The sequence below is a fragment of the Balaenoptera ricei genome, chromosome X (assembly GCF_028023285.1).
Source record: "Balaenoptera ricei isolate mBalRic1 chromosome X, mBalRic1.hap2, whole genome shotgun sequence".
Lineage (NCBI taxonomy): Eukaryota > Metazoa > Chordata > Mammalia > Artiodactyla > Balaenopteridae > Balaenoptera > Balaenoptera ricei.
In genome coordinates, this window is record NC_082660.1 from 45,454,537 (window position 1) to 45,469,429 (window position 14,893).

Here is a 14,893-nt window from a genome sequence, read left to right on the forward strand (position 1 = left end):
AGCTTAAAATAAAGAGCTGGGAAGGCATGTCAGTTACAAACCCAAACTAGCATAGAGGAGGACTAATGAAATACTTCTTGTAGGCTTTCATTTGATTTCATTGAGAAAAACATAAAAAGATTCTACTGCTAAAAAGGTTTTTAAAACACTGGACTAGCTGATCTCCAAAGGTCCCTTTCAGGACAGTCTGGAATTTGGTATACAAGGAAATTGAAAGTTTTGTAGTGTTTAATTATATGCCCCATCAGCCAACCCTCTGCTTCAGTCATTATTTTACTAATCAACAGCCCTCCAATGGTTATACCTCATCAATCAGATGATATACACAATTTTGCAGGTTGCCTTCAAAGTTTCAATAGGACTTTCCCCAATCTACTTTATTTCCCACAAGATTTCAATCTGTACTCTACAATTTTATCAAAGTCGCCTTTTTTCTAAGTCCATATACCTCACTCTCCTGTCTGTAGGCCCTGGCCTAACCTGCCCAAATCAAGCATAGCTGCACCTCTATCTGATGCTTTTCACTGTCACTGCTTAATTTAATTTAATTCCACTTTTCTCTGGGTTTGAGGAAGATATATTGTTCCCACTTACCTCAGACAACTTCATTCTTTCCCCTAAATTTCTTATGTCAACGTGAATTTGCTATCGGGTAATCCCTCATATCTGAATCTAGTCCATCCCCGAAAACGTTGGATAGTGAATTTCAGATAGTGGGCAACTTTATTCCATTCTTCTCAATTGAAAAAGTAATAATGCCTTCCCATTGCATCTTCCAAACCCCCAACCAGTTTCCTCAAATACCAGTAAAACACTCTAAAGTACTTATGTAACAGTCCTCCAAATATGTATCATATTGTAAAGCATTTAAAACACCAATGCTTAATTATTAACATTTAATGAACTCATTAGCAGATATGTGTAGTTCACAATGATGCTTATACTATACTGGATACAAACCAAAAAAAAAAAAAAAAAGCAGGCTTTCAAGCTGCCTGGGAATGTCTATCTTTGTTTTGCACCATTAGAAGGAAAGACTTTTTCTTCTTTTTAAAAAACTTTTAAAAGTTTAGTTCTGATGAGGGATGATGGAAAGACAAAATAAGGCTTTTCCAAGAACTTCTAGACAGAGGACTCACTAGTGAGAAGCAATATAATAGGAAAACCATGAAGAGAGCCACTGAGGGGGTGCTTTGATTCCATGTGAAACCACAGTGAAGCCAAAAACAAACAAAAATGCCCCGGAGGTCTTGTCACCAAGTTGAGTACATTAAAGCAAAGGAGACCACAGCAAACGCCAAAATTATCATTTTAATTAGTCTTAACAGTCAAGCCGATTAAAGTGAGGGAGAAAGTGACAACAATATCCAAATTATGGGTAAGAGAAAAGTTATGTTCTACTCAAGCCTGGCAGGAGGGAAATTGTCACAGTAAGCATTAATTGAGGTTAGTGAGAAGGGCACCAACTTGTTAATTTTCTGAAATCAGTAATCTTGTTTTGTAGCCTCATTTACTTTCCTCTCCGCTGTTTATGCTTAGCTGTTTTAGTAAAGCTACATCACATTTTCCTTTTATACTGCAAGGGAGATGTACAGTGATGTAAGTAAACCATGAAATAATATGTTAAAGGTAGATAATAGATGCAAATGACACTTATTAAGGGAAAGTTAACAATCAAGGTAATTCTAAAATGGGATGCAGAGATTACTGTTAGAGTTGGGGTCTGGAGGATGGTGTTGTCCTGCTGGAGCCACTTCAGGAGAATGGGGACTCAATTGACAAAGCCTGGGCTTAATGAAAATTTTCCTGGTTTCAAGTATCTGTACTCACAGCCAAGGAGATTAACAAATTTTACTCAGCAGGTACCTTTCATTTCCTGCCTCAAGCTGCAAAATCCCAGAAGGGATATTAGCTGCAGGAGAAAGCAAATGAATGAATATTCAGGATTCTGGATGGTCTTACTTGAGCCCTGCAAGCAGTGCTTCCAGCCCCTCTCCTACTCCTGTAGTCAGGGCCCAGGCTCAGTCCCCATGCCCATCACCTCTCCTTTCAGAAGAACTCACAAAGCTCTGGGTGGGAGCATCATGCCTATCTCTCAGAATCCCACAGTATCACATGCCTCGCCCTGTGCTGCTCGGAGGGAAACAAGGCAACGGGAATCCCTGCTCTCAGGGGCCAATATCTCTTGTATAGGCTCTTTAAAAGCAAAAGGCTTAAACAGCAAATGCCTGTAATGTTTTGGAAGATGAAAATCTCTAAGTGTTGCAGACAAGGCTGAAGATTCTGATCTTAAAAGTGCATTACACTCGCCTTTTAAATTACTGATTCAACCCTGGTTGGATTGTATACAGTTTATTAACTCTCTCAATTTTCTACCACATTTGGTTAATGAAAGCTGGATGAACTGAATAGTCTATCTCCTAATAATTGTTGTTAATGTCCTCACACATACGTATTTCCCTTCTGGGTAGGAGGCACCCAGAAGAGCATGATGCTGTGACTTTGTGTTAAAGAGACAAAACCATCAGTACATCTTTGCATATGGCTAAAAGTGACCCAATAGAGTCTCAGAAATTTAGATCTTCCTTTGGGGAATTTAACAGTAGGAAGAAGGTGGATTTTGTTCCAGGTCTCCTTCTCCAAACACAAGTCACAAAAGCTAGCTGGACAAATGAAATCTAGATGACCAAGAAAGTGCTGTTAGTAAACGTGAGCTCAGTCAGCTATTTATATATGGGACATTTGTTTGTGTAGATACAACAATTGTGTCTACATAAAATGTATACTCTCATTGCTCTACACTGCAAATGCATCCCTGAACAGTTATGTTTCAAGCACATGTTTATCAAGCAGATCATACAGGTAGATACACTTTAAGCTAAAATTAATCAGTGTTTCCTAAATATAATGTAGAACAATGTACGTAATCTAATCATTAAGTGGGAGAGGTGACTGCGACAGGGGGAAGCCTGAGACATAACTGCACATTCCCTAAAGTCTTACTATTGTAGACTATAAGCATATATTCAGAGAAAATAAATGGAAAAAATATTAACAGTAATTATCCCTTGAATGGTGGGTGCTACATAATTTTTATTTACTTTTTGGAAGCATTCATGATTTTCCACATTCTCTGAAATTAGCATATATTCCATTATTTTATTACATTACATTTTTGTTTAAGAAGAGGTATGCTGAGAGAATTGACTGAGTGAATACCTTGGTAAAGCACATCTGGTAAAACAAATAATCACTCCCTGTACATCTGTTTTGGTAATTGGGTCCCTCATTTACCATTGCTGCTTAAAGGAAATCTCATCTATGTGATTTTGCCCACCGTGGATTCCTCAGTGCTAAGCATGTAGGACATAGAGCAGGTACTCAATTTAATTTTTAAAATATTTTAACCATTTTAAAAATTGAAGTATAGTTAGTTTACAATGTTGTGTTAGTTTCAGGTGTACAGCAAAGTGATTCAGTTATATATTATATATATATATATATATATATATACACATATCTATTCTTTTCAGATTATTTTTCGTTATAGGTTATTACAAGATATTGAATATAGTTCCCTGTGCTATACAGTAGGTCCTTCAATTTAATTTTTAAATAAGTAAATGAATTTAAAAATTTGGAAAACATTGAGTCTTATTCTCTGCTTATAAATCTGACTTGCAAATTGTATGTATTTGTGAGTCAAGCCCTTTATCACTCTATGAGAACAGACATTTAAGTGAGCACATGATTAAACCACTGTCAGAACCCCATTATTGAATTGGCTAAGCTCCTTCTGTGCTAGGTAGGGGTGTGTGTCTAATTTGAAAATTAATAGTAAGTGTGTCATTGCTTTAAAGTTTATCATCAACTCTTGAGTTTCTACAGTATTAGAGCAGAATGATGATGCAGCTAATTCCCAAATCATTTCTGTTTGGTTTGGAAAAGAGGTATATGATTTGTCCTCAGAAGCTTTGCCTTCTTAATTCTGTTTTCCATGGACAGGGTTTTCCTTTCCTGAGTGTACAGCCTGAATGACGGATTGGAAAGGTAACCAGAAATGGGCTGGGGGCAGAGGGAAGCCAGCCTGGGATTAAACATTGACTACCCTTCAGCCTCACGTGCTGAATTTAAGGTTCACTGGTACTGTTCTCAAATGATATTACCTTTTCTTTGTATAATACTTTCTAGTCTTTGGAGTGGGGTGGGTGGAGAGGGTACTTTTTCTTAAAAGACAGGCCTTTTCTGTTAACCTCCTAATGACTTTTCATGTTAGAAGTTGCCTTAGGGATCTTTAATTTTTTTTTTTTAATTTTTAATTTTAATTTAAAATATTAATTATTTTCTTATTTTGGGGGCCATTACCCCAAAGCCTTACTTTCTATCACCTCCAGTAAGTGCATAGTATTTTATGGGAAAGCTATCTTTTGTTAGATATCTTTTTCATCTACCCTGAAAATTAGACTTTTCCTGTCTCCTTTCCTCTCAAAAATCCAACTCATTTATTTAAAACTAGTGGCAATAGATAGGAATTTTTCATAATTGTTAATCTGGGCTAGTGGGTCATACTAAGAAACCAAGGGCTTTAGCAATTGAGTTGTTGGTCTAGTTAGAGCCTGACTAGAATTGTTAACATAAATAAAACAAAAGCACTGAAGAGAGCTTTTTCTATAATAAAGGTATATTGTTTTTAGTGGAAAAAAAAAAAAAAAAGGACAGGCCTTTTTTTTTTCTCTTTTTGGCTCTTTCTTTAAAAAAAATTTTTAGGGGAAGAAAGTTCAATGGTGTTGGTGAGATTATGGCCAACTTGCCTTAGGAGGGTTTCTCTCCTTTTCCTGTTAAATTTCTCTTTTTCTTTTTTTCCTTTTGGGTGTGGAGAGGAATAAGGTCTATTGATTTTAGTGAAGTTGAAGGTATCTCTTATGATGGAAGGATTTTTCTTTAAAAAACGTCTCTGGGGAAAAGGTTCATTGTTTTTGGTAGGGTTGAGGGAGCACCTGTCTTCAGGTTTGGAGGATTTTCATTTTTTAAAAACTAGGTTTTGTGGAGAGGAGCTATAAGGGCCACTGGCTTTAATGAGGTTGGGGAGCCCTTCTTAGGAGGATTTTTCTTTCCTTTTCTTAAAATAAATTATTTGGAAGAAATAAGATTGGGAACATCTCTCTTTGAAAGGATTTCTTTTCCTTTCCTTTTATTAAAAAAATAAATATTTGAAGGCTGGAAGACAGATAAGTCACCCGGGTTTGGGTGAGATTGGGTGCATCTCCCTTTGAAGAAGCTTTAGGAGATTTTGTGTTTTTTTCTCCTTTTTATGGGGGGTGGAATGCATTGATTATCAGGAATAACATTCATTATTTTCAATAACATTCATTATTTTCATTGGTTCATCTTCCCTGAGAATTTCTTCTTTTTAAAAATTATCCCTTAATTAATTTTCTTCTTCCTCCTCTTCCATCCCTCCCTCCCTTTCTACCCCCTTTTTTTCCTCCCTTCCTTTCTCTCCATTTCCTCCTCCTCTTCTCTCACCTCCCTCTTTCTTTCTCTATCTCTCTTTTTTTTCTTGGAGAAAAAATGTTCAGGGACTTGGTGAGTTTGGGGGCTTCTTCATTCCCTAAAAAGGAGGTTTCTCTTTTAAAATATCATATTCATTTTCTTCCTTCTTTCCCCTCTAATTCTACATGTATTTACTTGTTTTGAGAAAAGGGAGCTTTGTGGAGACTGGGGGCATCTTTCCTTACGAGGGCTTTCCTGGTTTTGTTTCTGTTTCTCTCCTACCTTTCCCTTCCAAGTTAAAATTTTGCTATATTAAAAATAAAGCTTTTGGGTTTGGATGAATTCAGGTCACCTCTCATTAGAGGGATTTCCTTTTATTTTTTTCTTCTTTTCTGCATTCGTCTTCGTTGTGTTTGAACAGAAAAGTTCATGTGTCTTTGCGAGGTTGGAGCACTTCTTTTTAAGAGGATTTTGTTTTCGTTTCATTGGTATTATCCCCTCTACCAATATACACATCTTTCCATCATTAATTTTCTTTTAAATCTTAAAGAAATTGTAAAATATTTCAATAAAGAAATTGAAATAATATTCATGTGCTTTGGTGAGGATGGGGCATCTCTCCTTGGGGGGATTTATTTCTTTTGTTCTTTTTTTTTTCCTTTTATGGGAATTAAAAATTCAGGAGATTTGGTAAGATCAGGGACCCTATCCTTTAATATATCATTCTTTTTGTTAAGTTAAAATGTTTGTGTGTATCTGGGTGGAGGGATTAGTAAGTTTCATCGATTTTGATGATTTTGAAAGTATCTGCTCTTGAAGAGATTTCCTTTTTTGTTCGTTTTTCTCAAAAGAAAAAAAATTGGGGGTGAATAAAAATTATTTTTCTTGGTGAGGTTGGAGGCCCTTAAGAGGATCCCCTCTTTTAAAATTTCTTTTTTTCCTTATTTATTCAGTTGTTTTGTTTGCTTATTTGTGGGAAGGTAGTAGGTTCATTATCATATAGTTGGATGAACGATCTTTACTTATTTTTTTAATTGAGATATAATTTGCATAACATAAACTTCACCATTTTACAGCGTACAAGTCAGTGGCTTTTAGTGTATTCACAAGTTGTGCAAACATCACCACTGTCTAATTTCAGAACATTTTTATCATCCCCCAAAGAAACCCTGTACCCTTTAGCTATCACCCACACTTCCCCTCCCCCCTTCCTTCACCTCCTGGCAACCACTAATCTACTTTCTGTCTCTAAGGATTTGCCTATTTTGGACATTCTGTATAATTGGAAGAAATAACTGTAGGGAGCTTTGGTGAGATTGGTGAACATTTGGAAGACTTATTTTTGCCCTCATAATTTTTGTGAGAGATTGGGCATGGGCCATGAGGTGCAAATAAAGTTTATAAATTTCAAGAAAATTTTAGGGTTAAAAATACTGTTTACCTTGAGATGATTTCTCATCCTTTTCATTAAAAATTTTTCTCTTGGGGATATGTTTCATGGGCTTTGGAAAGGGCAAGGAGCTCCTCCCTTTAGAATTTCTTTTTTTTTTTTTCTTAAAATAATTTTCAGGGGAGGTATAAGTTTCATTATCTGGGGTCACTGTCCCTTTCTTTTTTTAAAAATTTGTAAATTTGTTTTTCTATTTTGAGAATAAGGTTTATTTGCTTTGGTGAGGGTGGGGGCGTCTCCCTTTAGGAATGGTTGCTTTCTTTTTAAAATGCTTTAAGTTTTTATTTTTCCACTGAGAGAATTACAGTCGGCGGGCTTTGGAAAGGTTGGGAACTGTATCCCTAGCAGAATTTCTATTTATTTTCTTTCCAGAAAAAAAAAAGGCCTTCTTTGGGAGTAATAGGTTCAGGGTCTTGTGCCTCTTCTTCTTCCTTCTCAGGCTCCTGTTCTATGATGGCCCCCTCTGGGAGTATCAGACAGGGAACAGCAATCACTGCTTTGGAAAAAAATCAAGGCTGATGGAATGTCAGCTTAAAGATTGTTCTTAGACAAATGAGGATCCTATGTGGCACAGAAAGCCATATGTTGGATATTTTTTAAAATCCATAATAGATAAATTAATAGTTATATCCTATTAGGTGTCAAGTTCTATTTTTGCTCTCTCCCACCCTGCTGCCTTCTTCAGGGGAATAAAAGAGTTAATAATGCAGAGGAAAGCATTCTGCAAACTGTAAAGTGCCATACTAGCAGTAGGAATTATATAATCCTTATTATAATGCCCCTGAATGCTTTCCTGGCCTCTATGGATTTTTCCCCTTTTCTTTGAAGCACTTTGGGTAACTGATGGCTCAGCCTTGCCTTTTGGGCTGCAGATCTGCAGAAGCCCCAGTTGGAGATTTTAGTAAACATAAAATGACTGTATTCTCAGAAAAGAAAGACCACTGGCCAAATATCTCATTATCGTTTCTAAAACATCCTACAGCAAATGCTCAGGAGCTCTCAGAATATACCAAATAAATCAGATGGTATCATCAAAACCTGGCAAGGAGGGGAGAAAGAACCTATGAGGAAAGAAAGTAATTTCATCCTGACCTTCAACAGGTTAAACATTAGAACTACAATCCTGAAGTTGTTTACAGTCACTGCAGATATTCTGTTCACTTAGGAAAAAAATTTATTACCCCTGAAACCAACAACATCATCATTAGTCTGCTGCTGCCGGGACTGCAGGTGATAAGGACACTTTCCAAATCATTTTTTTTTAATTGTTAGTAATTTGCTTCTTAATTATGGTTCTAACATCCATTCTGAAAAGGGAGAGATTGACTGCATTTCCGAAGGGCTATATATTCCAGGCTATTTAAATAAGCATTTACTTCTCACTCTGAAATGAGTGAGAATGCGTTTTTTAATTCATTCACAGCAGCAGTCTCTACGTCATTGTTGAAAATGGAATTGATAGGTTTCAAGCTTCAGCAAGTGTATTGAGCAAAAATAGGGAGGGCTGAATTGTATTAGGCACTGGGAAGGAGACACAGTATCTACCGTTGAGAAGCTCAGATGTAGGTAAGATATGAAGCATTCAGGCAAGTATTACCAGATGTCACATATGCAAATGCTTGCTACTTTGCAAGAAACTGTGTGCAAAAAATACCAGGAAACTGTTCTGTTATGGTTTCGGATGTAATAGTAATTGCTGTGTAGTCATTAGGAGTGAGGGATACACAGACCCCTCTCTAACCCAGAAATAAAAGCCATGTAACTGTATTTCATTAATCACCTGAATGGTGTGATTATAATTTCATAGCTGGTCAAAACCCAATGAATAAAAATATAAACTGTCTTTCTTCAACCACAGCTGAGTGAAGGGAAGCAAATATGGTCTACATGTAAGCCCCCCACCCCCAAAGAGAGTTATAGCATTGTTAAAGAACCAATTCACACGTCTTTACTTACACTTGTTGCCACCAGGTGGGAGACCGCGGCTCATTTCCTGGAAACTAAACCATTTCAGAAAGGAAGGAAATAGACAGGTTTGGTTCACAGACTGTTATCCAAGTAGGTATTCACAAAGAAAACATGAGCCCCCTTTTCTCAGTCCCTATCCTCATGCTTGTCATAGATTTGCAACCAGCAGGTTCTGAAACCCTCAAAGAGAGCAGACCACACACTGGAAGATGTTGGGTTTTTTACTGCAGTATTGGTCGGCAAAGTTATCTGGGAGAAATCTGTAGTCACATTCAAACCCTTTGTTTTCCTCATTTTATCCTTTGACTTATCAGGCTAGTTTCATGCCACTGGTATTGACTGTGTCTTACCACGTAGGATTTCGTTGTACGATGAGAGCTATATTTAGTTTTGAGCTCTAAGATTCTGTGCGTGTGTGTACACACGCACACACACACACACACACACACACACACACGTATGTCATTCCCCAAGCTTGCCTCAAGGAGGCAGTGTCTGAGAATAATGCAACCCTAGCTAAGATGGCAACCAGTTTGCCTTGAATGTTAAGATGCAAGTCAGCTGGCTATGGGTGCTATTTGCCTGAGGAGAATGCAGCAGAGAATGGTCCTATCACTGAAGATCAGATGTTCTCATCTGCATCAGAGAGCAATTGCATAGCAACACCTAAAGTGTTGGAGAAGGGTTCGCTCCCAGGAATTTTAGCATTTACCCAGATCTTTGCATCTTTCAAAACCCTCTAGGGTTCGTTTATATGGCCCTTTTGAAGCCCATTCTGCAAGATAAGTGACTGAACAAAAGACCAGCTCTACTTGGCAAAATGAAACTGGGGGGAGGTGGTCCTCGTCCCCTGCCAGGGTTGCCAAGTGCCCGTGGGTCAGCTGGCCAGCACGCCTGAATGGATACTACGTAGAGGAAGCTAACCTGCTTCCCCTTACCTTGATCCTCCTTATCTGTCTGGCAATAGAAATTTTCTTGTCAAGCTGGTGGGAGATGCTTTCCCACTGTCACAGGACTCATCCCTGGAGCTCCGGACCTCCAGTCAGTCTTCCAGAGGCCAAAGAGGCCATACATTTGCTGACTATCCTGGTAATTAAGCCCTCAGGTGTCAGTTTCTCAGTCACATTCGCGGAATGTCACTTAAGAAGGCCACAAGTCAGGTGGTCCTTATTGGTCTCCCTCTCACCAGCTTTATGCAAACTCTTCCAAAAAGACAAGAGCAAGCACCTGGTTAGGGTGACCTCCCAGGTCTAGCTGCCCCGCCTTTTCCCTTCTTGAGATCACTGGAGGGAAGGGCTGCTCTGCTGCAGGAAGGGTGTGTGTGTGTGTGTGTGTGTGTGTGTGTAGATCCACCCTCTGGTGAGAGCGGGGTTGTTGGATTAAAAAATATATATATATTAGTCTCCTACAGTTCTATTTTATTTCTTTTGAAACCTCTGCACTTTTTTTTCCCTGTGAAACTTTTCCCTTCAGCGTTCCTCTTTCTCAGTCGTTTATCATTTCAGTTATTTTGCAAATTCAAGCCTCCCTAGTCATAACTCAGGAAGCAACCAGCCCTTCCATTTCCATTTCGAGATGCCAACCTCTGCCCCCTTCCCCTACATTCTACAAGTGTACAGTCCAGAGCAGAAGGATTCCGAGCCGTGTCCCTATGCCCTGCTAAGCAGCAGGATGGACGGGCATCGTTGGGGTGATGTGTTGTTTCTGTGTTTTGTTTTGTTTTTCTCTGGGGGGAAGCTAAATGAAGGTGTATGTATGCATTATTATGATTTTCACAATCTTGTGGAACAAAGTTTAGGAAAAACGAAGAGTAGGGGGGGAGCACAGAGAAAGCAAGAAAGACTCCTTCTGAAGAGCAGACTGGGTTTCGAGGTTTCAGGGTCCAAGGCAAGGACCGAAAACCTTCTTCCTCCCCCCTCCCCCGTCGGCGGGTGCCCGAGGATTCTCCACTGGTCTTCTTCCGGCTAAGTGCAACGTTTAAGAAGGCGTCTCTGAAGACTGGAAGAGATGAGGGTTCCCATTCATGTGCTCTCAAATACCAACTCATTTTCGTGTATCTAAACTGGGACTCCTGTACCATTCCAACTGGCACCAGTGCGGGATGCCAGTTGACCATTTGTGACGCGGCCCATCACTGTATCACCGTGTTTGCACCTACCTGCCGGGAAATCCTGCAGACAGATGGAATGGTGGCTTCGACACACGCATGCTCTCCCCCTCCTCCCCTGCGAACCCTGCCCTTCCCCTGCAGTGCGCGTGGGCGCCGCCCAACCCCTCATCTCCACGCGGAGTACCAGCGCCCAGCAGCCAACAGAGGCTCCGGGCCCCTCCCTGGAGCGTTGCCAGTTGCGCCCCAGCTGAGGAACCCCCTCCCCAGTGGCAGGGAGGGGGCCAAGCAGACGGCTGCTGTTCCGCAGCTTGGGCCTCTGCGGCAGTGACCGTGGCTAAGAGGTGTACCCCCCCGCCCCCCCACCCCCCCCCCCCAATCCCGTCCCTGTGTACCTTGGGCCAGCCCCTAACACCTCTCTAGGTCTCTTGCGCTCCCTGGGCCGTCTTCCTCTTCTTTTTCAAGATATAGGCGCTCACCGCACTGTCACTTCTCCTCATGAGGACAACTGCTCCGACTCCCAACCGGTGCTATCACCCCCGTTTCTAGCCCCAAACAGCCCACTCTCACTTCCACATGTTGCTTCCCGCCTCCCAACCGCTTCCCACTCCCCTGGGCTCCCCCATCCCCGCATCATCTTTCCCAGCATCTTTGCTAGTCAGTGGCAACCAAATGGGGTGCTAAGGGTGCCCAGAGTCCCGCAAGCTGGAGAGCCATCCGGCCTCGCCTGGCTTCTTTCCCTCCCGCCCCAGGGGATCTTTTTCTTACCTTTATATTGGACAACGGTACTGGCACTAGCGTTCGCGGCGATGGCGAGGTCCTTAGACCCTTCTCTGGAGCGACCACCGGACACTGCAATAGATGTGGTGCTGGGCTCGGCTCCGGACGGGACACTTGAGCCGGCTCAGGGCAGGACTCTGTGGCTGGTTCTGTGGCTGGTTCTGGGGCCGGCTCGGGGGCCGGTTCTACGGCTGGTACTGGGATCGGCTCAGGGGCCGGATCTGGGGCTGGTTCTGGGGCCGGCTCTGGGGCCGGTTCTGGGGCTGGTTCTGGGGCCGGCTCGGGGGCTGGTTCCGTGGCTGGTTCTGAGATCGGTTCTGTGTCTAGTTCTGTGGCTGGTTCTGGGGTGGGCTCTGGGACCGGTTCTATATCTGGTTCTGGGATCGGTTCTATGTCTAGTTCTGAGGCTGGTTCTGGGGTCGCCTCCGGACCGGGTTCTGGAGCAGGCTCTGGACAGAACTGCGGTGCCGGTTCCGGCGAAGGCTCGTGGAGCAGCTGAGGAGCTCGCGCCGGCGGCGACGGCGGCGGCGGCGGCGGCTTCGGCGGTGGCCACGGCGGCGGCGGCTCCGGAGACTCCGCGGGCTGCTCGCCAACCTGAGGCGGGGCAGTGCCCTGGGCCGCGGCAGCTCCGCGGTCCATGGCCGCACACCGCCTCAGGTCCGGGCAGCGGGCGACCCTGAATTCGGAGGGCTAAAGTACCCTCGGGCGCCCCGCCCACCCCAGTTTGACAACCCCTTCCAGGGTGCCAAACTTTCCCCCGCCCCGCTCCATGGCTGGCTCCGCTCTGAGGTCTAACCCGGGGGCGCTCGGCGTCTCCCAGGGCTGGAACACGCCCCTCGGTGAGCGCACACCTCTTCGTAAGCAGCCACGGGCCCGATGGGCGGGAAGCAGAGGGGCTTGCGAACGCGGACTGGACAGAGCGCTTGATGACCTCCTAGCGACGCGCGGGGGTTGGGGGGGGACAAAAAGGGGAGGGGGAGTGGGGAGGCGTTGGGGGGGGGGTGTTTGGAGCCCGGCCGCGTTTAACCCTTTAGTGACGCGAATGCAAAAAAAAAAAAAAAAAAGCTAGAGGCGAACTTGAGGGTCTTTGCAATCCCCCTAACCACTCAGCTGTGAGCTGCTGCTCAGAACAGCTTCCATCCTGTGTCTGCTCTCTCACCTCAGCAGCAGGTGAACCTAGCCTCGGACCAACCTCTTGCCCCTCATCTCCAAGCCTCTGTGGGCAAGTAATCCTTTTTTCTAACCCGGGAAAAGAAATTAAGCGGCACGGGGTTGGGGGTGTTGCATCTCTGTGTGTCTCTGTGTGTGTGTATTCAATCCTTTGGGTTGAAGTAAAATTCGTGTGTGTGTGTGTGTGTGTGTGTGTGCTCAATCCTTTGGATTGAAGTAAAATTTGTTCCCCGCCGCAGTTTTTGCATTTCTGAGCTTTGCCAGATCCGAGAGGTTTGCCGTTGGGTCCAGGGTTTGGGGGTGCTTCGGGAAAGGTGTATGGTGAGGGTGGGCGGCAGCCCTGGCTTTCCGCAGCCTGCTGATGTAGCCCCGAGAGCCAGGCAAGAGTGCCCGGATAGGAGCGGCTGGGTTGCGCGCTCCGGAGCTGAGGCTGCCCGGGTCTCCGCAGCGATCCGGGCGTCTGTCTGGCTCGCCTTTGCCATGGGAGACTGCCTTTTGCCTTTAGCTGGACTTCCCAGGCATCAGGAAGACTTTTTACTGAACTCCTTAATGTGTGTGTGTGTGTGTGTGTGTGTGTGTGTGTGTGTGTGTTGGGCTGGGGAAATTCACTGCAACACCCACACCTTTTTCACCTCCTGATACCTCGGAAGCACTCTGACATTAGGGATGGAAGATTCTCTTGCGAAGAGAACGGCCGGTCCCTGCCGCAGCACCCTTCCCACCACATGGGGAGACTTCAGCAGCTCTCTCGATTGTTAGTCACGTACACGTTCACATACATACAAATCATCACTTCAGTCGGACCTAGACTTTAGACGCCAATATACTGCAAAATTTCAATTAAAAATCGAGAAGACCACCCGTTGAGCCACTGCTGTGTGGCGGTGGGGGACGGAGCACCTATAAACCTAATTTGAAATATGACAAGTGAATTTATCTCCGACACACATAATGCTGCAGTTGTGGATGGCAGCCTTCCTTCTGCAGCCCCTCCTTTCACCCTCTCCTCTCAGACCATATCCTACTCTAATCCCTCTTCTTTTGCCAAATGACAGTGACCCACCCGGAATTTTCTAGAACCTGCAGCATTTTTCTGTTCCCTACACCACGTCCCAGCAGTAGATAACACCGCTGAAGACAGTCTCACCTAGCCCCCTCCAAAGACTAGAATCTCTGATGAGATCTGCATTTCCCAGATCCTCACTGAAGCATCCCAGCTTAAGCCCACTCTTCTGGAGAAGGGTTACACTTGTTGGCAGCTACTAAGCTAGTGCGGGGACCATCTTTAACCTCTGGGGCTGGGGAAGTCCAGGGGAGGTGAACCCTGTCTATCAAGTTCCTCACTGATGGCAGGCCACCTTCCAGTAAACCCACACAAAGGGCTCATCCTCTTCATCCTCCTTGGTGTCTTTCTCCTCTCTTCTATCCCACACTCCTCTTCCATCCCACACTCAAGCAGCCAAGCTGCTTTTAACCCTAAGGGTTCAGGACTGAAACATACAGATGCCAGGTCTGACCAGCCAGTAAACCTATGCTTGGAGCTCACTTCTCAGGCTTTCAGACTTTGGTGAAATCTCTGTCCTTAGAAGGGGCCATTATCTCACATTTAAATCTTACTTTCACTAAACCCTGGCATATTAGTTAGAAGGGCTGAAGGCAGAGGAGTCACTGAGTAGAATGGCCTCTTGGGTTAGAGAGTGATGGAGTGGGGTTTGGCATAGACCGGGTGTCATCAAGCAGGACACCACCAGGGGACAACTTAGAGCTGTTGCTTTATATATGTTCATTGATACTCTTGTCTATAATTCTATACTTCATCACAAGGAGTCCAAAATGTATGATGTAAACTCTTGCTGCAAGATCAGTTTGAGAGTGATTGTTAAAATAGTTTTTTGTGTCTGGCTTTTGCTCCATTAGGGTGGGTT

The 14,893-nt window shown here is 43.4% G+C and overlaps 1 protein-coding gene across 1 annotated transcript in view; it reads right to left on the reverse strand.

Moving 5' to 3' along the window:
* DGKK (diacylglycerol kinase kappa) overlaps positions 1 to 12,437 on the reverse strand; it is a 164,259-nt gene extending 151,822 nt beyond the window's left edge. The window contains 2 exon segments of the mRNA XM_059911228.1: positions 8,896 to 8,928; positions 11,808 to 12,437. Of these exon segments, the coding sequence (XP_059767211.1) occupies positions 8,896 to 8,928; positions 11,808 to 12,437 (663 nt within the window).
* Between the last annotated feature and the right edge of the window lie 2,456 nt (positions 12,438 to 14,893).